At 30.7% G+C, this 25,060-nt stretch overlaps 2 protein-coding genes across 2 annotated transcripts; one reads left to right on the top strand and one right to left on the bottom strand.

The window, feature by feature from the left end:
* Positions 1-28: 28 nt before the first annotated feature.
* On the bottom strand, positions 29-14,949 carry LOC130641960 (lysophospholipid acyltransferase 5-like). The gene is made up of 17 exons (XM_057449007.1): positions 14,759-14,949; positions 14,561-14,613; positions 13,709-13,757; positions 12,341-12,447; positions 9,426-9,519; positions 8,944-8,981; positions 7,279-7,338; positions 7,103-7,150; positions 6,929-7,005; positions 6,218-6,326; positions 5,873-5,959; positions 3,923-4,039; positions 3,282-3,328; positions 2,990-3,137; positions 2,696-2,854; positions 1,625-1,716; positions 29-563 (listed from the first exon to the last, which is right to left on the bottom strand). Exons 1-17 carry the CDS (start codon positions 14,880-14,882, stop codon positions 542-544), a joined length of 1,431 nt encoding a protein of 476 aa, XP_057304990.1. The 5' UTR covers positions 14,883-14,949; the 3' UTR covers positions 29-541.
* A 6,597-nt stretch (positions 14,950-21,546) lies between these two features.
* On the top strand, positions 21,547-24,460 carry LOC130641955 (slit homolog 2 protein-like). The gene has a single exon (XM_057449000.1). It carries the CDS (start codon positions 21,576-21,578, stop codon positions 24,366-24,368), a length of 2,793 nt encoding a protein of 930 aa, XP_057304983.1. The 5' UTR covers positions 21,547-21,575; the 3' UTR covers positions 24,369-24,460.
* The last annotated feature ends 600 nt before the right edge of the window (positions 24,461-25,060 follow it).

The following is a 25,060-nucleotide window of genomic DNA, read 5'->3' as shown; positions in this document are numbered from 1 at the left end:
TGAAAGTCTGTAAAAAAATGCAATAGGAAAAAGTTTAAAATTATATTTTAAAATAATATAGAAACAACAGATTAGTGACAAACTGAAAAATCACTACATGAAAAACAATCGTAACGTAAATATAACAAGTCATACAACAAAAACAAAAACAGCAGTCTAAGCCAATGAAATATGAACAATGAAATCCTGTTCTGAAAACTCCAAAAATATATAATTCTAAAAATACTAAATAGTTGGATAAACTAAAACTTTTGTGAAATCAGAAGTATCTTAACGTTGCTTCCACTGTTTCTCAACTCTATAAACAACCTCAAAAAGATTTGTTGGATGTATAATGGAAACGGATATCGTCTGATAAATTTAATTGATAACAGCCCGAGTAGCTACACAGAAACTTAATTGAAATGACTTTTTACCCTACCAGTTAATGAAGTACCATAGCAGCATTATTATATCACCATATTAAAACAATAGGAAAATCCATATCAAACATGTTTAAAAGTTTTCAAAATATAAACAGCAAGCTGTCGAAACAAGGTGCTTATTCTTCTTTTTTCTCTTTCCTAAAAAAGAATATAGGTAAACATTGATATTTTTGCAGGTAAAAGTAAAATTACAAACAAATTTGTCATTCTCCCTTAAACTCAAAGAGAACAATTTTCAGGCTGTTAGTAAAATGTCAGAAGGAAATGCAAAAATCTTGTTCGTTCTGCAACTTTTTGTCAGTTTTTTGTCAGTTTTTATTTGTCAGTATTTATTTGTTAAATTTTGACACAATACTAAGGCATTTAGACTGAAATTTAATTCATTAAATAAGATTAGTGACACAATTTTATTGCACTTTTTAGGTTGGGGCAAAATAACTTTGAAACCAGTGGACATAATCAACGTCATCTTCTGTGAGACCACATGGGACCAAATAGGACTAATATCCTGAAGCTGGGTCAGCAACCCCTTTCGGACCATTGATCAAAAATACATGATCCTATACTTTCATCAGCATTTCAAGCTTCACAAAATTTTGTATATCAACGTTTTATTGCTGTCGCCATTAAAATTATTCAAATGACATATTTTTTACATTGTTATTCTGCCAGGCTTATTGACTAGTAAATAATAATTACAATGAATAATAAAGAAATGTGCCTGTTCAGCAAAAACACTGCAGTACAAAAACGTATTATTTTTCTGCCTAAAATTCATTATGAAGCGCTATAAAATATTCCTTGCCCAACCAATACTAATCCAACCAAAAATTTGCATTGCTTGAAAACTTTGACAAAAAAGTTGGAAATTAGGATTTTTCTTATTTTGCTAAGAAATAAGACTCAGTGTTTTAAAATTCTGAAAATGTTTATTCTTCGTAGAATACTGTTAACATAAGATGGTTTTCTTTATAACTTTATTGGCAACCATGCTGTTGTAACTTTGTAACTGGACATGTCGATAAAGTTTAAAACAACGAGATTATTGTTACATATTACATATTACTAACTCTGAAATATTTCTTATGCTTATTGAATTTTTGTTTTGTTTTACTTTGTATCCACCAGGTACAAATCAACAATGTATAACTCAATACAGATTATGCAATTACAAAATTACACTCTGGTCTATTGCTTACCTTTTTGACTTGATAATCGTTTGAAGTATAATAATCACTATATACCATGAAACAATAACAATGATAAGCCAATATGACACAGCTGCATATACCTAAATAAAAATAACAACATTTTACAACAATGATATTTTTCGCCTTCTAATATTCTAAGTCTCTAGTGAACCTGCTTTTTTGGCATGGGTTGAAAAGTAATCCCGCTTCTCTAATATTCAAGCCTCTACTGAACCGAACTATTTGAAGTGGTTAAACCGATAATCTTGCAGCAAGAATAGCAGAGTAAATCAGTTCTTAAGCAACCAATAGCCAACTTCTAGATGCAGTTTTAAGACTTGCATCAGTTGTTTAAATTTGTATTATCCTGTATATTATCACTTAGTGTCAGGGTTAAAGGTAGGTTTCCACACAACTACATTTTCAGTTCAAGTGGAAAAAGCTTGGGAGCACTCTGCTCTTGACTTTGAACTTAATGGCAATCAATTTCCCACTTGAGAGAGAAGATGTTCAGAAAAAAATGGCTGCCGTAAACAGAAGAAACCTTCTTCTGCAAAATCTAAAAATAATAACAACAGAATAACAAAGAGGGGATAGTTGTTATTACGGTTAGGTTATGGATTTAACTACCAATGTTCCCCCAACAAGTACTTGACTTTTGTGTTCGTCAAGATTTAAAAGAATCTATCAATTCATAACTTTTGTTCATAAACTCAATGCTAACATGTCTCTCTGTTTACTTAACACCACACACTTTTTCTGAAAGGTGTTGTTATTTTGTGAATAAAAAAGTGCAGAAGAAATTGTTGTTTTTTCTAATACTTTTCTTAAATAAAATCGATTGCGCAATTGGTTACATTTCCTTGAATTTCATTGGTTAAAAAGCTGGAGAGAAAAAAGTATGCAATGAAAAAGTCAAATAAGTTTAACTTTTTGAGAGAAGTTTGAAGGCATCTTTTTACGTTGAGTCAGTGGTCATTCTAGTTCAATACACATGCTTGTCGAAAAAGCTCTCTATTTTTTTTGCTTGAGCAAAATATGTAGTTGTATAGAAACATTAACTACAACAAAAGTACTTACCAATTTTATCCTTCTCCATCTCAACAACATAAAAGCACTGGCAGCAAATCCACATGCATAAGCACGAAATAATGCATTACACAATCTAATCGGCAACTTTATGTACAAAGGCTGTTCTGCATATGTCATAGAAAATAAAGTTCTAATTGCATCACAAAACTAAAAAAGTAAAAAAAAGAGTATACTATAATCTTATATGATAAGTGTAGAGCATTTTTTTTGTAGTGTAAAATGTATAGCTTTTTTCATCCACTTGTATTGTCTGATTACAATAGCAGTCAAAAAAGCACTCACCTGGCGTTCTGCAATAATCAGTAAAAATTCTATGCCAAAAAGAATGAGATATCCAACATAAAATCCATGCCACAGTGAAAGGAAGAGCAAGGTAAGTATGTGTGAAACAGTTTTATTTCTAAGAAACATCAATCGACGAAACACATATCTAAACATAAACTTTAACATTAAATAAGTATCAAAAATATTCATTTTCAGTAGAATTGCTTATTAGCCTATAAATAGATTTATACATATATCAGATACTTAAAACACCACAACAGCATTTAAAAGAAATAATATCCATAATTACCTTCCAGCCCACTGACTTGTATTTATATTAAATCCCTCAAGCATATCCTAGAATATATATTCGTTCAAACTTCAGAAGCATCAATAATATAAAAGGTAAAACTAAATAGAAATTGTTGCAAAATTAATTTAACATTAAGTATTAAGCATTAAGCATTAACTTATTTGTATTAAATTGTTTAAAGTGCCAAATTATTGCATCACCTGAAGAAGCAGAATATTAGTGTTTTAACACAAAATCCAAAAGTTAACATGATATCAGGGGCCAACAAACTGGACATGTTGATCGGAAAAACATCCTGATGCCATAAATACCTAGCCTACTTTTAGTAAACTTAATGCTATCTCTCAACCTTCACGGATACCACTGTACAATGCAACCAAGTTAGTGAAGTCACTTTCATATAAAAAATTTATTTTCAGCGATAACTTCTATTATTTGTGACTACTTATTTTTCATTCTTTTATTAAAAGCACAACCATTTAGCACTGTACATTATTTTTCTTGCTTAATAAAGGATGCTATGCTTATTGTAATACTTACCAAAAAATGAAAATAAAAAAACCTAAATTTCACTGATAAAAGACAAACATCACACATAACAAACAACACACAATAACATGTTACAGTCAATTACTTACTTGGAAAAAAGGACCAAATAACACTGTACGGAATTTGAAGTTCCTTACACCATCCCATTTGGATTTGCCATCTTTTGTTCCATTGTAACTGAGACCAGTAATTATGCACGCACTTTCCTTCAAAACAAATTGAAGTAAAAACAAGACAGTGCATTTTTCTCTTTCACTTTCATCTTTGTAGAAAACAACTGAAGAGCCTATTAAAATCGGTTTAATTCTTGTTGTTTACAAATTCAGTGAATTACTTTTATTCCAGAAAATTAACAAGGTACAAAGTTAACACAAAAAAATTTGCGTTAATTGAATGCTTCCTATTCAGGTGAACGTAAATATATCCATTAAAAACGTTAACAAGTTACTATTTAAAATTAAACTTGTAATTAAAGATTAAAAACATAATTCCCTGCAATCGCAACACAAATCTCTGCCACGTTTTTGTATTTCTTGGTTGATTCACACAAAAAAAACAAAAAAAAACATGACCTAATGTGATTAAGGTACGCTGTAGGGCAATTGATGTTGTAACAAATTGAAGAAAACAAGAGAAACTGGTTTTCAATGAACCAATTCTTAAAATATAAATTAAAGATAAAATTTAATGACATATAGCGATGAAAACAAACTTTAGAAATATAAAAATAGCAGCATGCTGTTAACAAACAAAGAGGCAGAAAGGAAAGAGAGAACAAAATCAATTATAGAACTCTATTTAATTAGCAATAAAGTTTAAAAATTTCAATACATAACATGCATTTAGAATTAAATAAAAGCTCAAATTTATTTATAAATTGTTACTCAACCTGCATAGCTCAACAAGATTTGTAAGATAGACTCCCGCTCCCAATGAGTAAGCAGTTTACAGCTTCTTACCCTAACGAACCAGAATATACCAAGGAGAATTTAAAAAAGTGTAAAGGCAAGCCAGTATTCCGAGTTTGCAGTGTTGCAAATGTAAAAATTGTGTTGTTCTTTCGACCTTTTAAAAGTGTGTCAATGTTGCAAGGAATTCAAAAACTTGCTTGGTCCTCTTTTTGTGCAAACCCACAAAAAGACTTTTTTACATTATGTTTAAACAAGATGATGTGTCCACAACGTTGTAACAAAAATAATTTTGAAGACCATGGGAAAATAGGTAAGGAAATAATACTAATTAATATTTATAACAGTGAAACAGTACTAAATGCAAAGTATAATAATTACTCCAAAAAATCACAAGAGACTTTAATTCGGTTAGCATTCCCTCACTTCGTTTATTAAGAATGCATTTGTTTACATCCCTGCTGAATTATGTCACATCAAATAGTAATTTACTGAACAGAACTCCTCATTAACACTGTCATAGCAGGGACCATAGTGTCCCTAGACTTTAAATATGACTACCAAAGCTCGCAAATATAAAATAAATTTACACAGGTCTTATTCACACAAAACGAACAATGTAAACCCAACATGTTAATAATTGTTAGTTCTCCTTCAACTATGTATTTTTCTTTGACATGTAAATAATTTTTTTGAAATCTATCTATTGAAAATAAACCTAATAAAATTACACATTGAATGGCTGCCAAAAACCAATCATGTTACGTTATTTTAATTTTTTTCATAATATTCATTCACTAGAGCACCAAAATTTAAAAGTTATCTTAAATATTTTCACTTGTTATCAAAGCGTGTTTTTATACAATGGAATCACAAGAGTTCTGTCTCCTTGTCTCTTTTTTCCTTCAAAGAAAGACAATCATGTGCATTGCTAATTAAAGATATAGATATCGTGTTTAATCTCTTGAATTTATAAAATGTGCAACAACAAATTCCTGGTACAAGAAGTTTTTAAAACTACCTAAAATCGAACCCCTAATATTTTAAAAGAAAACTTGCATAAATAAGTTAAGTATACTTTACTTAAAACATTCAAATAGTAATTGCACAGTTTTAAACAAAAGTTCTTACCGAAAAGGACCAGATGCTCACATACTTGCAAAAATGAATATGATACGTTAATGTGATCTGGGTGCATTTTGCCAAAAACGACTTATTCTAAACATGAAAAGCAAGATTCTTAATTTTGTTATTCGTATCGTAAACTTATGAGTCCATGTAAAATACAAAAAGGAATGACCACAAACACAGGCCAACAATAGCTTGCGACATCACTTTAACAATCAATTATCTTTTACTTACCTGATACAAAATTGTTTTTTAAATTCTTTGAAAATTGTAAATATGTAAACACACTGTGTTTCTTTATTTCTACCTATTGTATTTCTTGGAATGAAATAGACATTGAATTCTTACCGCAAATTCTTCAGTCAGCAAGGCATTGCATGGAAAAGCATGGTCGTACTGCAAAAACACTAGCATAGAAGCAATGCCAACCAAAGTACGCTTTAATGCAGTCACAAATCTAAAAAAAAGAAAAGAAAAATCATTTCCAGCTTTGAGCATGAAGAAACTACAAATGAAGTTAGGTAACATATTTAGAAACAATTTAAACACTTGATGTAAACACATTAGTTTATTAAAAATTAAAAATTAAAAAAGTTTAGATCAAGCAATTCATATCAGTATAGTAATACCTCTAAGTTTATCAGTAGAACTAAACTTTGTGTACAAATTATAATTTCAAGAACACGATAAAATGATAGGGTAAACCTTTACTTTTTATATAAATTTTTATTGATGTTTATTCACTAGCTAGTTGAATGAGACAGTTGTGTTGATTATTCTATCTAACCAAATCTTATTGAATAATGTGGAATGTTGTTGAAATAAAAACATATGGTTGATTTTAAAAATAATAGTAATAAAAAAGTATGCTTAAAATTTTTTTTTTACTTACTTCCTTTACTTAAACATGGCTAAAAAATTTATCTTAAAAAAATGTGTTGCATATTCATTGGTAAATATAAAAATAAAAAAACAATTGTGAAAATAAAATAAATTTCAATTAGTTTCTGCTACTATAGATTCAGCGAAAACACGCACAAAATAATACTATATCTCTACCTTGAGTTAGGTGTTCTCAATCCTTCTTCATCCACAAGGCTTCCATTGATAAATGAAGTATACCTCTGAAAACTGAACTGAAAACACAAGGGGCATTTTCATCAACATCTGCCATATTAATACAACAATCTTTTTCTAAGATGAACTTTATGAAAAATTGTTAAATTTGCATACCTGAGGACCAGCCATAAAACCTCCGAAAAAGTAGGAATAGCCTAAAATCTGGAGTAAAAAATGAGTAAATATTGGGACTGAATGTGATCAGTTAAAACTTTTACAATTCATAAAATCTAAATAAATCAACAGAAATTTTCTGCAGCAAATAATGTATTGATTGCAGAATTCCTTACTTCAACTAAAGTTGGTGTTTTATCATAACATGTAGTCTTCAAGTCACCCCTCAAATTTTCCTAAAAAGTTTTATTAAACGTTATTAAGGCATTGATTACCTTACCTTAAGGGAATAAATTTTATGTGGATTACTCTATTAGATTTTGTGACCTTTTTACAATTTTGTGAAAATTAGTTCCTGCGAAAATTTGTTCTGGTTTACCTAGCACTTGTGAAATAAATGTTAGCTTTTGTACTCTTTGTTTCATGTTTTCCCATAAATCCAATTACAAACTATATAAATAGAGAGAAATTTCATTACATTCTTTTTTCATGAAATGTAATTTTTCAGAAACATTAGGAGTTGCTAACTTTGCAAAAATAAATCTCTCAAAATAGAAATACTACAATATAAAATATATCTTTCAGGAAAATAGCAACAACTAGAACATAAAAAATAATAATTTTGCTGGTTAAGGTAAAATTGGTTAATTATCCATAAAGATTAGTAAAGTCAATTTATTTTACCAGCACTTTTTTTATAAATTGATCTGTAATACAGATATCGGACAAAAGAAGATCTAGTTACAGCTCTGGCTAGCTACATTGCTCACAACAACTTCAATCCAACATATTTGATTATTTTATAGCACTGTCCTTTCAAAATGTAGATTCAAACATTTTAAGCAGTCACGATTTAAACGATTTCCAATATTAGCAGTAAAATTTGTTTCGTTACCACGTTAAAATTTATTCAAGACTTTAATTTAAGACTTTAAGTGGGTTTTTCTACAAATCTTATTCTGGTCATGCCACAAAAAATTGCTATTTTCGACATACATTAATCATGCCAAGTTTATTTCTATTTGGGAGAACCTATAAAAAAAAGGGGTAGAATCCAGAGGTAAAATTGAACTAAAATACACATGATGCATTTTAGTTGCATGTTTTTTTTGCTTTTATTAAGAAAAGAATAGAACCCGTCTTGTCCCTGCAGCATAATATGTCTGTGTGGTATAACAGTCAAATTAATTCAATACTTAATGGGTTGATTTTTGGGTTGATAAAACCAAATTATAACTGTTTCATTTTTAAAGCTCTTAACATGCCTTCGTTGACAGAAAATAATGATACAGATTTTTAAATGAGCGTGCCTTTCCAAAAAAAGATCTGGCAGTAAGCTTTTGTATAAATGACGATCTTAAAGTAACAAGATTGTTAAATTAATTGGTACTGATTCAGAAACAGGCATGGTAAATAATCTTCAACTTAGGCCATTAGTAATATGTAAAATCAGCAAAAAAAATCCAAATTAATGAACCAACGATTCACAAAAAAAAATGCGGAAATTTTCTGTTGTTTCTCTCATGTACATCTTGAAATGTAATTTGATGACAACACTAACCCATCTGTTCCAAAACATATAGGTTTCAGAAAATTGGTCCCATTTTTTATTAGGCCTTGAAATCTCTAATCTTATTGACGTCAGTCTAATGCACCACTGTTGTTGTGTAACGTCTAAAAACTTAACAGAGAAGATCAAAATATTTTGGCCACTACTTTAAAGAAAAGCAACACATCCACTCTTCTTGATACGATAATGTTATTATTAACATAGTATTATTGGCACCTTTACTAATATAGCCTCTAGTTAGGCTGTTTTGGTCACATAAAAAGACTGATACCTTTGGTTGCTTTCCATCATAACAATCCCAAGCCAAACCTTAAAATTACAATCACAACAATTTATTTTATGTTGCAAAGAACTAAGAAATAATTCCTAGTCTAACCTCAGTTGGATTAACTTATTTTCAAAACCTTTTAGATAAAATATTTCTATAGGAACTGCATAAAAATAATCTTAAAAACTAGTTATTTATAAATCTTTTAAAACCTTTTCTTAATTCTCATCCAGTTATCACTCCTTTTTTTAACTTAAGCCAAACTACTCGATATGACATTGTTCTATTCTTTCAGCCTCTGTAGTATAACCAACAAACCATTTACATTACAGATTCTTCCTTTGCTCAATATATTTCAATAACTGATAACTTGAATATTTAAAACAAGCTAGTAACAACTTAGACGTATAAAGGTGAAACATATAAACCTAACAAATAAGAACTGCATACGCCAAACAAAAGAAGCAAAAATAACAAATATGTACCAATCAAACGAAGACATAAAATGCATTGAGGTGTTGTCCACTTCACATCATATCCGTCTGATGCATAAAAGAGGTACGAACCAAACAAATAACTCTAAATTAAAAATATTGAATTTACTGAACTCACATCTCTGCTAGAAATGAATATTGAGTTAATGAGAGAAAATATTTTAATAAGAGAAAATTCAGTGAAACTGGCAAATGCTGGGGAAATTTACCAAATTAAAACATATAAAATAATCATTTTCTAGTGAATTTTAGCCACAATGCTTTTGAAAAAAATTATATATTTCTATGGAAACCCATTGGTACCATTTATTTTGCTTTACATGAGGGAAGCATATATCTTTTACAGTGCTTTTGATGCCTTGCTTATGCAAACATAACACTTGTAGTAAAACAAATTAAATTTGCTGCTCCATTTTTAAAATTATAACCAGGCCTCCCCTCCCCCTAAAAAAAATTAATTTTGACGTCCTATATTTTAAAATTCATAATTCGAAAAAGTCCCGTCTAAAAACAAACATTCTATTTAGAATTCAAATGTCTGCAGCTAAAATTTAGTTACAGCGAATATTGAAGTAAATTTTTTAACTAACTAGCTAGCCAAGAATAACATAGCTAGAAAAATTTAATTTTCCTTGCAATATTTTCAATTTTTTTTTGTACGTGTGATTGGATAAAGATTGTCAACACAAGCTTTTCTAATAACAACATATGTTGGCAATTACATCAGCAAATGCAGAGTGCAGACGCAAATGATTACAAAAGGCTGACATTTTTAGAAAGTCAAGCTAATAAAAATAAAGATGGCACTGCAATGAAAACTTACATTGCAGTGACATAAATTAAAAAAGAAAGAAAGATTATATGCCTATTATGCTCTTTTTCACACCTTAAGGATACAGTAAGGTCTTTTTATGCAAAAAATCAAAAAAAAATTATTATAATTATCATTATTATTATTATTATTACTATTACTATTATTTATATTTATTTACAGGTGTACTATAGATTCTTATAAAACAAAATCTTAGATTTCTAACGACATAACAAACTAAGCATTATTATTTTTATAAATGGGTTAAAATTAGGAAAATGTTCTTTTCTCATAGCACCATCTGTTATTGCGCAAGGATCAATCAATCGGCATGCTTTTATCAAAACAAACTTAAACAGTTTTTCAGCACAGTTGAGAAAAATTAATCTCATTATCATATAATCTCTCACATTTTCCCCCATTATTTCAACTTGACTAATTGCATTTGCTGCTATCTTTAATAACAATTTGAAATTAATGTCTACATTGAGTATGGTAGTGAAAAAATATTCAAAATATGCACCAGGCTTCAAGTGAGTTCATAGACATTACAAGTGTAAAAATATGCGAAGGTGTAAAAGTTGTTAAAAATGTTTATTTACATTTTTCTTTAACTTGATTTTTAAAGTGGGGTGTTGGATGAATTAAGTTCCTGTGCTAAAAGTAAAAAAGGAAAAAAGCTCTAAGGAAGAGGGTTACATCATTGTATTGTTATCGCTCCCGAACTCTAAAATGAGAATTTAAAAAAAAGAGATGTTTTTTTGTCATAAAAAATCACAAGCCTTTAAAAAGAAAAATGTGGCAGTATATTTTAGGCGACACTGTGCTGAACAAGAGGGCATTAATTTGATAACTTTTCCCAGGATTTTTAGCACTAGAATCGGCTTTGTGTTTTCTATACAGTACAGTTTTTCTTAATTGCGTTAAAACAAAAAAAATTTTTATACCATAATAAACTACATTTATTTAACTTCTCAATAGTGACTTTGTAATTTCATAAAAATAAAGACTTCTTAGGGAATTTCGCAATTATGACAATCATACTCAAAAATCTTACAGTATCCTTATGGGAGAGTGATGTGCCACACAGTGGATAATCTTACTTCTGATTAGCACAAGAATCAAAACAAACTATGTATGCTGCCCCACTTATGACAACATAACACAAGCAACAAAACAAATTTAATATTACTGTCCACTTATGAAAACATGACACAAGCAATGACGACATAATACAAAAAGAAAAACAAATTTATTCAATGCTCAACTTATCAAATCAAAATGACTGAGTATCTGACGTCCTCTGAAGGGTTTACAATTTCTTATATCTGCTTTGGTGGTAACATTTGACCCATAAACAACAAACAAAAACAAATTCCTTGTTTCATAGAAAACACTTCTATTAACAATGTCCCTATATATCCACTTCATCTACAATGCTAAAATACTAGCATTATTGATGAAAATAAAATTATGACACTTGTTATCAAAAAGAAAAGTTCCAGCATAAGCTAAAAATAGTTAAAATTTTGGTCGAAATCAAATCAGAAGATGTCGAAATTTAAATTCTTTTTTAACAAAGCTAGCGATTTTATTGCTTTTTTATTTCTAATTTTGCTGTGATCTTTGTAAGTTTATTGTTTATTCTTTAAGTAATTTAACTACACATAGATCACACAAGAACAATGGTAGCAATGCTACAGTCAAGTGGAGCAGTAAAAAGCTTTGCTGCGGTTCTCTTGTTATAAATTCATAGGTGAAGCATACATTGATATTTGCACTGCTTTTGTAAGGTATTAAGTGTGGCACAGAAAATTTCTTGCTGCCAGTGTTATGTTGTGAGAGATACAAAAAAGAGTATATGCTCTACTATAGATGACATATCTGAAGTGAAATTAATGACACTAATAGGGTTCGGTTTCAGTTATTATTTCTTTTCTTATAAGACGTTGTATTATTGTCTGATGCCATATTAAAATAAATTTTCATGGTAAACAAGTAAATTTCAGATTTCTATCTTACAATTATAACACTCCTAACAACAATGTGTAATTATTCTATTGAAGTAATCATAAGTGTGATGTGATGATCTTACCATCTGAAATACAAAGGTAAATATGACATGATATATCGTACCACCAAACAAAATTAATGAAGCATAAGTTATAATGATGGAAAGCAATATGTATGCACTGTCTGTACCTAAAAATACAAATAGCTTTTGAGTTTAGTCATGCTTAAAATAGATTTTTAAGGTTCGATCTTATAAAAATCTTATCAAAAAAATCTGAGACAAAATTCTTATTAAAAATGCAAAGACTTTTTAACAGATTTTTCCCTGTGTTTTCTTGCTTGGTATATTGATTTTAAAATTTTTATTTCCTTTTAATATTTTACCAAACTTAAAAAAAATTGTCTCATATAGATAGCAATTATACTTTTTTATTTTTTATCTAACTTGGCAACTTTTTTACAAACAATAAGGAAGAAATGTTATGAAAACAATATGGCTCAGTTGGACAAGCTTTGGAAATGCGGAAGCCATAGCAATAGCTCAGACCAATGTTCAAATTAAATATTGAAAGTGATCGGCCAAAATTATGATAACTTTTTCAGCATTTCTATTCATTTTTTTCGTATGTGAAAGAAAAAGTTATAATCGAAGCCATTAATTAAACTTTCTATCTACCTGACAAAAAATACTTTTAATTGTATTAAATTACGGAAAGTTGAATGGCAGAAGTTAATGCTTTTTAATGTTTTGCGATATATGGTTTTCTGATTTATAACAATATTGCCATAACTTTGTAAGAAAATTTTTTAATAGTGTTTTTTTATTAAAATACGACGATTGCTAGGAACAGTAAGTTGAATGCGCCAGCTATGGAAAACCGACTAGCACATTTTTTAAGGATTTTTTCTCATTAACAATAGAAAAAATAATATCTTACAAGAAAGAATTCACCAAATTCCCTTCGATAAAATTGTGACACAAAAATTAAACTTATTTCGAAGAGAAACTTGTAATATGAATGAAGCTTTTCTTTCTTTTTTCTGTGATTTGATTGATTTTGAATTATTGCTTACACATTTAAACAATAGGTGTTTATGTGAGTTTTTTCACCTGTTGGATATTTTACAATAATAAAGAAACTTTAAAACACTGAAAACAATATGATCCACGTATATCTCTTGCTTGTCAGGCAAATTTGATCTGCGAAAAAAATAAATCATTTGCAAATTGCGATTAGCGGAGCATTGATTTGAATGCTGCAGCCATCACCTTATTTCTCAGAGTTTGGTGCATTTTTGCAAGTGCTGCATAATGTTTCATTTTTTGTTTTTTCCAATTAAAATACCCTTATGTGTGCATCGAACATAAGACGAACTACTCTGCTGATCGAGCTACTGATTCCCCAGATTTGAAATTCTGAAAGATTTTAAAACAATATATACAACTTACCAAAGCAAAAATATGATATGAATATGCCACACAAACTGATATAAAGATGCTATAAGAGAAACATATCGTAACGGTTCAAACTGTGCAAGAGGGTTTCTAAGAGTCCATAAATATTTGATTTCATGAACAAATGTAAACATAGATTGATATATCTTAATGGTCAGTTGACAAAAAATTAAAAATTAAAAAATTTACTTTTTCTTTATCTAACATTCACTGTGCAACATGCATTTGCAACAACCAGGCATAACTTTACAACAACCAGGCATAACACCGTTCTTCCAATTTATTTTATGTGTTGGGAAATAATTACTAACGTTAACAGTGACTTAATGTCTTCAATTTGAAAGGCCACTTTAGAAAGGATAATTTGAGTATTTAGAGCGCCCCTCTGCCATCACTTTTTAATTTTATATTTAAAGTGATGTATGCGCTTATCTATAAAAAAATGGGTGATTTTCCAGTGAAATTTAATTTGACAACAACGAGACTGGTTATGAATTTTGGTAGGTTAAAAGAGAAACAACATATCAATGTATATAATGTAATGTATAAAAAATATTAGGAGTTTCATGAGAAGGTAAATCCACAAAAATTTATGGTATATGGATGACAGGAGTACTATTGATACCATATATTGCACAAAGACACAAAATAACATTCTTGCTTTCGAGGAATTTCATCTCTGAGTTTCCCCTTAAATTACCTTGAATTTTTCATAAGTATCCCCTTTTTCCAGGTTTTTTCATTTAGTGGATTTAGATTTTTCGATTATTATTTAATGTTTTTTCTGACTGACTGTAGTTATATATATTAAGGTTAGAAGATGTTACGCTAGCAATATATTCTTACTCTGATAAATGGTGTTTTTGAAATCAACAGAAAGCATATGGCCATTGGATAACCTAAAAAATTGTAATTAAATGATTAAGTCAACTAAACTATAGCTATTTACTCATACATTGGATGTTTAAAGCTTGATTCCCACTGGTGACATAAACAGTAGCAATATACGGAATATAAATAGTCATAGATAAAATGTAATCTTACCAAGTATGATTCCAATAAAAAACCTCAATGGAGGTTCAGCTACTCCAAATTTCTCTGCAATGACATCAGTCCTTAAAAACTTAAGGCCAACGTCTCCACCTTTGAAAAAAGCAGACGGATCCATTTTGCTTTAACTCTAAAGTGATAAAAAATACTTTTGTATTTTATAGCCAGAATAGCAGTTACAGTGAGCCTCTAGCCAAAATTAATTTGCTTTAGATTGGTTGTTAGTTATAAGTTGCACAATTACAAATTTAGTACTTTTTTTCCCAGCACACACATGAAAGAAACCTTTGTATAAAATCAACTTCCATGCTGGTAAAATTTGATGATATAAATTTAGCACATTTATTAACACGTCAGCATTCGCTTATAAAGTGAATTGGGAAGGTTGTATGAAATTAACTATATATATATACAGGTTAAAGTCATTATAATTTACTTAAACAGTCGGTTTTTCATTAATTAGGTCTGAACTTTTATGAAATCTTCGTTTTCTAACTTCAAACTGATGCATTGTGTAATTTTAGGGGTATTTATTGTGTGTTTTTTTATTCATGAATTTAAAGTTGAAATTGGTCATGAAAAGCTTTTCCTTAACCAAAGTAGTGAATGTGTGACATTCTGACCGAAAGAATTCAGAACAATGACTTATGTTTTGTTAGCAAAAATGCTAAGTTCTCCAGGTTATAGCCTTAGTAGTCTTTTTTGATGCCTAAGCTTAGGGGCTGGAGATAGTTTCGATAGAGCACAGACCCTAATTGTATCCCAAAGCTCAAAATGAGCATTAAATATGTCCTATCAGGACTCCATATCAATGCCATGGCCCTTGGTAATAATAGACAGGTATATTCCTCATATTTGTAACTAACAGCTGGAAAGCAATCAAAATCTTATTAATGATTCTTTTGTGAATAAAGAATATCACATGCACATTATTTTAGGGGTAATTTATAAATATATTTATAACTATATTGAGCAATATATATATGTTCGATTATGTTACACAAATCCCATATCTGTACCAAATATAAAGGAAAAGTTGTATTATATATTAACAACTTTTACTGATAAGATATTTATATGTACATTTTATTCTCTGTGCCCTCGTCTCCTACTTCAAGTTTTTCCTTTAGTTTAGAAATTTCATTTCCATGACTTTTTGTTCAGATCATGTTCGAAAATTTTCTTGTATATGTTCTTGCTATTCATCATTTTGAAGCATGTTAATCTGGGACCGCATTATAAACATTAAAAGTTTATTATTGTAGTGTTAAGCAGATTTTTGAAAGAAAATACTTAGAATATATATATATATATATATATATATATATATATATATATATATATATATATATATATATATATATATATATATATATATATATATATATATATATATATATATATATATATATATATATATATATATATATATATATATATATATATATATATATATATATATATATATATATATATATATATATATATATATATATATATATATATATATATATATATATATATATATATATATATATATATATATATATATATATATATATATATATATATATATATATATATATATATATATATATATATATATATATATATATATATATATATATATATATATATATATATATATATATATATATATATATATATATATATATATATATATATATATATATATATATATTATATATATATAACTACAAAAATATTCATAACTTAGGCTCATCATCATCATCATCATCATCATCATCATTTTCGACTTAACGTTCGTTTTCCATGCTAGCATGGGTTGGACAGGGTATATTGGCGCCGTAGCTTTCATACTCTGTGCGGTATACCGGGGTTCGATTCCTCTTGACGACGATTCAACATGGGCGTGTGAATGTTACCATAGCCCCGGGTTTACCCAAGCCATGTGAAGGAAATTGGGGAGATGGCACACTGTGTGGGCCGTTGGATGTTGCTGGGTGTTGTCTAGTAGACCGTGGCCCTACTAATTGGGTCTGCGTAGCTCAAAATGAGCAATACTCTAGGACTCTCCATCTAAGCCATGGCCCCTCCTGGAAATAATAGACAGGGTACAGGCTAGCCATGTAAAATATGCACATCTATATATCTATATTAATGACACTCTTCCAATCTGATCTAGACTGTGTTAGATCTAAACTCAACTTCCTCTGTATCAAGTCTGTCCTTATAACCTCCTGCCAAGTCTTTCTCGGTCTGCCTCTGGGCTTTGCCCCAGGAACTATCAAGTCTGTACACTTTCTTACCCAATTATCCCCCTCGATTCTTTCTAAGTGACCCAGCCAATTCAATCTTCTTATCTGGATAACATCTTAAATTCTACGGATACTTAGCCTGCTTCTTAGCTCATCTGAACTCTTTCTGTCTCTCAGACTGGTGTTACACATCAACCTAACCATTCTCATATCATTTTTTTCTAAACGGTCAAGATCTTCCTGCTTTACTGCCCATGTCTCACTACCATGCAATATAACACTTCTTACACAGGCCTCATACAACCTACCTTTTAACCTTTTTTAAGGTTGTGTACCTATATTTACCTTGCATGCAAACTTCCAGCGAATCAGTTATATATCTCTCTCACAATATTGATGTCACATGTGAATTATATATGGCAAACGTAAATGATGACAAATGTACAATAAAAAATGGCTGTTAGAGGACTGTGGTTTGTTGATTGTATATATATTCCTTTTTTTAAATAAAGGAAGGAGTGTACAATCAATTGTTCTTAACACACAATCTTATAATTACGGCACACTGAAGATGGTCAGTTGGCATTGTACCTGTGACCAACAAACTTTAAAATCATAGTTTTATAAGTAAATCGCCTGGAGAGGGATTTCAATGTCTTAGTAAAACATGTCATATTGATATTGTCGGAATTCTGGGGATTTTATTGAATGATGTTGTTAAAGTAGAGAAGCAATAAAAGGGGGGCTAAGATGGAACCTTGAGCAACCCGTAGCCTAATACATGGAATCACAGTCCTGATATTTACTTGCGCACACACATCTAAGTGATTACGTAATGCCTGATGCACAAGCATAAATGGAGGTAAAAATGTAAACAAACTAAGTGGAAAAGTTACCTCCATTTCTGTGCGCACAGGAAAAACATGGCACTATGATTGAGTGTATTACCTAATAAATTGTACTGAGAACTGAATTGTCACACTGTCACAAATTGCTGGAGATTTGTAAGATAAGAGCCAAGTAGGAAAAAAACATCTTTGATAAAGAACAATGAAAATATAAAAAAAGGCAAAGGGATATCTGTCTTGGAGAAAAAGTCCCTCTTATGACTAGAGTTAAACGGCCAATAAGTATTGGACCGTGAACCGTACGTAGTTTCTTTATGTTTTGTGTCGTTCTAGCTTTCTCCATATCAGTGACGGTTTTACATCAGCAGCAGCAAAGTGCTTAGAGAAATTCTACCATTTTGGCTTTCATGAAAGGACATTCCCTGATTGCCATATACTATACGCAAATGTTTTTTTACTTAAAAAAAGGCGTTAATTAGCTAGGGTATTTTTAGTTTAACTTTGATTTAAACTTTTTTTCGTAAGATTATTAAGCTAGACGTAAATCAAGATTAATATTTATCCTCTAAAAAACCCTTGCTAAACAAGCATTGGTGGTTCAGTGGTAGAATTCTCGCCTGCCACGCGGGAGACCGGGGTTCGATTCCCCGCCAATGCACTAACTTTTTTTCCTCCTGCCAATGCAGCAACTTTTTTGTCTTCTAAATAATAATACACTTTGTTAATTAGGAACGAATCCAGTGTATGTCAACGCCCCTCATAGCCCCCCAATTTTATTAAGCGCAAAAATTGCTTAGCATTTTTTCCTGCGCAAAAAAATGCTACTAATTATAGTAATACCAGATTTACTTTTTCTTACTTCAGTGCATTTTTTTACTGTCACTAAAGTGTCCACTGAAACGCGATAGAAGTAATTAATTAAAAATTCACGACGAAGAAAGTTTCACGAACAGGTGGCACAGTGTGTCCATTGAAAACATTTTAAAGATTGAATTTCTTTCGCATTTCTATCATGGACAGTGAGGATGAGATTTTGTATTCGCTGGTCGTAGTGATAGTGAAGAGAAATGAGAAAAAAAAGGAAATGAAAAAGAAAAATGTGGGTACGGCAAATTTATAAAGAGAAAAACATCTAATGGCATGCAAAAGCTTGCTAACACGATGAGGATTTCCAATAGAGAAACCTATTTCAAGTAAGCATATGTCAGCTATTTTTTCCTAGTCTTTTAATTGTAAACGAACCCTGAAAAGATTCATTGCGATTTTATTTCTTTTTTAAATTAAAGGAAACTCTCAATGTATATCTTCCTGTGCACAAACATTTGCATGTTTCATAATATTAAGGATACGGTAACCCGCTGAGACACATACTCAGTATATTTAAAATATCCCCTCTGCTCGCTATATTAACCCTATTCGGTCCGGGGTTTTTCGAACATACTATGACCGGGGGGGGGGGCGGATTCTGCCCCCCCTCAATAACTTTTCATAGGGTTGTTCAAATTGAATCAAACTTGGCACACTTATAGTACGTCATAAAAGAAACAAAATGGCGCCAAAAAAAATTTGCTTGCGTCAGTACATTTTCTGTGACGTCATCAAAAGCTTGAAAATTGTTAAAAATGCCACTATCTGCTTAAAATATAATTACTTTTGTTCTAGAGCGAATTTTTACATTCTGTTTGAAGTTTCTGAAAGCTAAATAAAAGTTATTTAACATATCTTCCGGTTTTTACATGGATCGGATAAAAAATTGCCAAAAATTGGCCGAAAATCCGTTTTTTTCCAATTTTCGGGTAAAATCCGACAAAATCGGGAAATCGGATTAGTCACGTGTTCAAATTATTCAAAATGATTCTTCTTGATGAAACAAAGTTGTGTTGCAAGTTTCAAGCTCTAAGAATAATCCTAACAGGAGTTATTATATTTTTCCCATTATAAGGATTTCATAGAGATTTTTAGGGGTAGTTTCGAGTAATGGCCAATATCAAAGCCTCTGAAAGGTATGGGACCTAAAAAATTAGCATGCCGGTGTCTAATAGATAAATGTTGAAACTCAGTAAGTATCGTAGCCATATAACAAAGCAATCAGGAGTTATTAAAAAAAAACCGTCAGGGGGGGCGGAATCCGCCCCCCCCCCCCGGACCGAATAGGGTTAACCCATATACATTCTGAAAGCCGAATAAATTATCTCTAGAATGATGATAAAATATTTTCAAATCCAAAAATTAGAAAAAAAATTATATCCAAAAATTCACCCTTTCTTCAGTGAAGTTTTTGTTCGTTGAAAAAAAATATCATTGCGAAGCTCTTATTCAGTTCTAAAAAACTTTGTTTTTTTTACTCAAAACAACACGTGGTTCCAAATATATAGCATATTTTGTGTCACAATATCTCTTTTATGACAGATTTATCTATTTTAAGCAAGATAGATCAATAACTCGATATTTCCTCACTTTTTGTGTTAAAAAAAGCAAAGTTTTGTAGCCAAAGATAAAATTGTCGCAATAAACTTGTTCTCGTACAATTTCAACAAGATGGAAGGGAGTGTTTGACAAAAATATATACCGTTACGACTGAAAATTTTATTTCGAGAAAAAGCAAATCAAAGACCTTTGCTTTTACCTGCAAGAATCATGGTTACACCCACTTAAACGTTATGAATAATAATATAATATTTTATTTAAAATTAAAGATAAAGTATTTTTGCAGAACTTTGGGTCTTGGGGATTTTGGACGATGGCACATGCGTTGAAAAACCCCGGGGAAGAGCTTACGAAGAACGGAACAATTTCGGTAAAAATTCCACCTTCTCAGGGTTTCTTTAAGTAAAATTCTTGTTGAACAAAACAGATTTTTTGCCATCGGTGGTTCTAAGTTTCATAACCTCTTGAAGGTAATAATACATTCAAATATTTATATGAATGGAACCATGGAGGTATGGTTTTGCAACTTCATGACGCGTTTTTCTATTGCAACTTCATGACGCGTTTTAATTTATGGGTAGATATAATTAGTTTCTATTGTCAATTAAAGTTGCAGTAGCCGTTTTTAGCCCTTCAAACAGATGGATTAGTCAGTGTGTTATCTATACGAATGTTCTTTGTTATTTCCTGAAAATATTGACCTTCAGGCACATAGAAGCGGTTTTTATTTGCTAATGCTAGCTTTATCCATACTCCAACTACAACTACAACTTTTTACAACCTCATGATGTTTTACTGACTTTTGTTTTAAAAAACAAACCTTGGGTTGGTCATATCAAAAGTTACTGCCCCCTAATTAACACATAAAAGTAAACACAGTAAGCTATGGCACAACGATTTCACAAAACACAACACAAGAAAGCAGAAGTATTGCTCAGCGTTGTCAAATTACTGTTTTGAAAATAAAACTTTGCCATTAAATACATAAGTAATAAAAAAAACAAATGAATGAATGAATAAATGAATGAATAAGTGAATGAATGAATGAATGGAATGAAATAAAATTAAATAAAAGTTGAGTGCATAACATAATTAATTACATAAACACAACGAATAATTTGTGGTGCAAAGGCCATCACAAAACGGGAAGTTCTGCTTCATATAATTTGAAAAAATTTGCTGATATCATTAGTTTCGATCAAATTACGTAAATAAACAATTTAATACTTCAAATTGATGACTTACGCAAAAAAAAGTTATTTAAAGCGGTGCCCTATTCAAACAGGGAGTCCTTAAATGAAAACGCTCACAAGTGAGATGAATTTTGTGTTATTTTGTGTTTGTCTCTTGATTTGTATTTTACAATTAAAATGTGATGATTGGAAAGGTGATGATAGCTGTACGCAAAAAGGTTTGGAAAAATGTCAGTGCGATGATGACGATGGCAAGTTAGAGGTGAAGTGTCGAAATATTGGATTAAAAGACTTTCCTATTCGATATCTTCCATCCAAGACAACTGAAGTAGATTTACAGGACAATAACATCACTTCTCTCAAATCGATTGATTTTTCGAAGTTACCAAACCTTGAGCGTTTGTATCTTCGTAATAATCAAATGAAGGAACTACCTGCTGGGATTTTTAAATCCTTAAAAAAGTTGGAAAGGTTAGATGTGAGTTTTAATAGATTAAGTATGATAAATGGAGCCTTTGATGGATTGTCAAGACTGACTGAGTTGCACTTGCAAGGTAACTTGTTTATCAAAGTTTTACCTGACAATATTTTTCAATCACTGCAAAGTTTGAAAACACTCGATTTGGGGAATAACGCAATCGAGAACATCCCAGATAAAACATTTGCCGGGTTAACTAAATTAAATAAAGTTCATTTAGAGTTAAACTCCATTAAGAATATCCAAGTAAATTCATTTTATGGTGCTCCGAATTTAAGAGAAATCTTTTTGCATAATAACAATATAACAGAAATTAATGATCAGGCATTTAAAGACTTGTCAAAGTTACAGCGACTGGACTTAACATCAAATCAGATCAAGGCGCTTCATCCGCAATCTTTTGTTGGTCAAGTTAGCTTGACATTTTTGAATTTAGCTCATAATCATCTTCAACAGCTACCTAGTGAACTATTTACAAGTTTAAGAAACCTGCAATCACTCTACCTACACGATAATATGATAGATACAATTCCAAAAGATTTGTTTAAAAACCAAAATCAGTTATACGGATTGTATATTAACAACAACAAAATTCAAAAACTCCTGGATGAACAATTGAATGGTTTGAGCAGTATTGGGAGGCTTCATGTTTCAAGTAACGGGCTAAGAAATCTGTCATTAACAAAAATACCAACAATAACGTTCCTGGATGTTTCAAATAACAACCTGGAGAATATAACATTTAGCAAATTAGACTCCCTGACTTACCTCGATGTTAGTGGAAATATTTTATTAAATGTTCCAACATCATTGATATCGAAAGCTGGAAGGATTGAAAAGTTGATGTTAAACAATCTGGCCTTAAACTCAAATGATATCTCCAAGCTGCCTCCATACAGGAGCTTTAGAACATTGACTTTATCAGCAAACAACTTCACATCTATACCCGATAACCTTCCAAATATTGGAGACTCGTTAGATTTGTCAAACAATAACATCAAGAACATTAATGGCAGTTTATTTCGCAGACTGAACTCTATTGAACGTTTAAATTTAGCAAATAATTTTATCTCAAATATCACCAACGCTACCTTTGACGGATTGATTTACATGAGGCACTTAAACCTGTCTGGAAATGCATTGTCTTATATTGGAAATGTTTTTAACCATATGACACGAATGATCTCACTTGATTTATCTAATAACCATATCAGAACATTCCATAAGAGTGCATTTCATAGCAGTACCGGTATTTGGAATTTAAGGTTAAGTAAAAATAAAATTTCCAACCTCTCAGATGTTCCATTATCACCATTAATTCATCTTCGTCAACTGTATATCGCTGGAAATGATCTAACTATTTTAACAGTAGACCTGAATGGTTTGGGGCAATTAGAAGTTCTGGATTTATCAGAAAACCAAATTAATTCTATTTCTAAATCAGCTTTGAATTCATTGCTTAAACTGAAAACAGTGTTTCTTCAGAAAAATCAAATATCATCGTTACCAAAGGACTTTCTAAAAACTAACTCTAAATTAACCCACGTGGACTTATCCCAGAATCAAAAGTTGGTTTGTGACTGCAAGGTAATTATTACCCTCAACGCGATCAAAACGAAAAACATACTAGGAATATGTAAGAACACTGAAGGTAACACAGCTGGGATAGCAACATATTTAAAACCTATTAAAGACCTATCATTCACAAAATGCAATTTATGTCCATTAAACCCTTGCAATTATAGAGGAGACTGTAGTGGTGATTCGACAAATGGATATGTTTGCAAGTGTCGTAACCCATACATTGGAAGCAATTGTGAAGTAAACAAAAACACGTGCCAAGATACACAAACTTGTGGCTTATGTAAAGGCAACACTTGCAATAACCACGGAGAGTGTTTAGAAATTACCTCGAAGAAATCAGAATGTAAATGCTACAAAGGATTTAAAGGTACGTATTGCAAAGAAACTGATAGTGGTACGACTAACGCATGTACCAACGTGAATTGCCAGAACGGTGGCACTTGTATGATAGTGCAAAACAAAGCTAATCAAGAGTTTCAATGCAAGTGTGCTAGAGGATATTTTGGCACCAACTGTCAAACGAAAATCACCACAAAACCGTGTTTGCAAAACAAATGCAGAAATAATGCAACATGCACGCCGAAAATTAACGAAGAATACATTTGCCACTGTGTGGATAGTTTCGAAGGTATGTTTTGTGATAAGCAAAAGCACATTGAAAAAAAGGAAAAATCAAAAAAAGGAATGCAGGTTGGTCTTGGTGTTGGCTTTGGCGCAGTAACATTTGTAATTTTTGTTGCGATTTTTGTTGTACACAGAAAACGACATCAGCAATGTAACAAAAGGAACATTGAAATGCATTTTCAAAACAATGGGTACGAAAAGACAATATAGAGCAAAATCATTTTTGTACAATTTTTTTTTTTTTGAATAGACGATGATTATATTACTTGTACAACATAATTAAAGAATTCGGAAATAATGTAGCACTGTGTCATTTGGTCCCGCAATCAAGGGCGTATTTGTTAAAAAACTAAATAAGTGACATGATAGCTTGGTGCACACAATTTCTTTAGACTGGATAAGAATTTACAACTGTGCAATTTTGTGCACAGTTAGCAGAAAAGATCTTTAACGAAAAAACTTGTCAATTTTTCTAAGCTTTCTAAAACTTTTAGATGAAAATTCTCCTAATAACAGTCCAGCAACTTCTTGTCAATGTAAACACCAACATGTTAGTTAATTTCTTAATCCTCTTGTTTTGGAAATCATTTTAGTTAAACAAAACTAATTAAAATCGATCTTTCTTAACGGAAATGATATGCATATTATAATATTAATAGTTAGCAATCGCAACTGTGTGACTCTGTGTTTTTATGCCGAATAAAACGTGCGATACATGTAATGGCCGTGAGATTTTCTATGTGCTAACGACTAGTCTTTTTATTAATAGCAGTTATCCGTCTCCGCGCGATTTCGTAGCTGTATGAATGTATCAACGGGCTAACAACTATTCTCCTCTTTAAATAGCAGTTATCTGTCTCCGCGCGTTCGTAGCTGTATGAATGTGTCAACGGGCTAACAAC

This window comes from Hydractinia symbiolongicarpus, chromosome 4 (genome assembly GCF_029227915.1).
Source record: "Hydractinia symbiolongicarpus strain clone_291-10 chromosome 4, HSymV2.1, whole genome shotgun sequence".
Taxonomy (NCBI): domain Eukaryota; kingdom Metazoa; phylum Cnidaria; class Hydrozoa; order Anthoathecata; family Hydractiniidae; genus Hydractinia; species Hydractinia symbiolongicarpus.
Note: the sequence above shows the minus strand (reverse complement) of the source record. Positions and strands in the feature narration are given on the sequence as shown.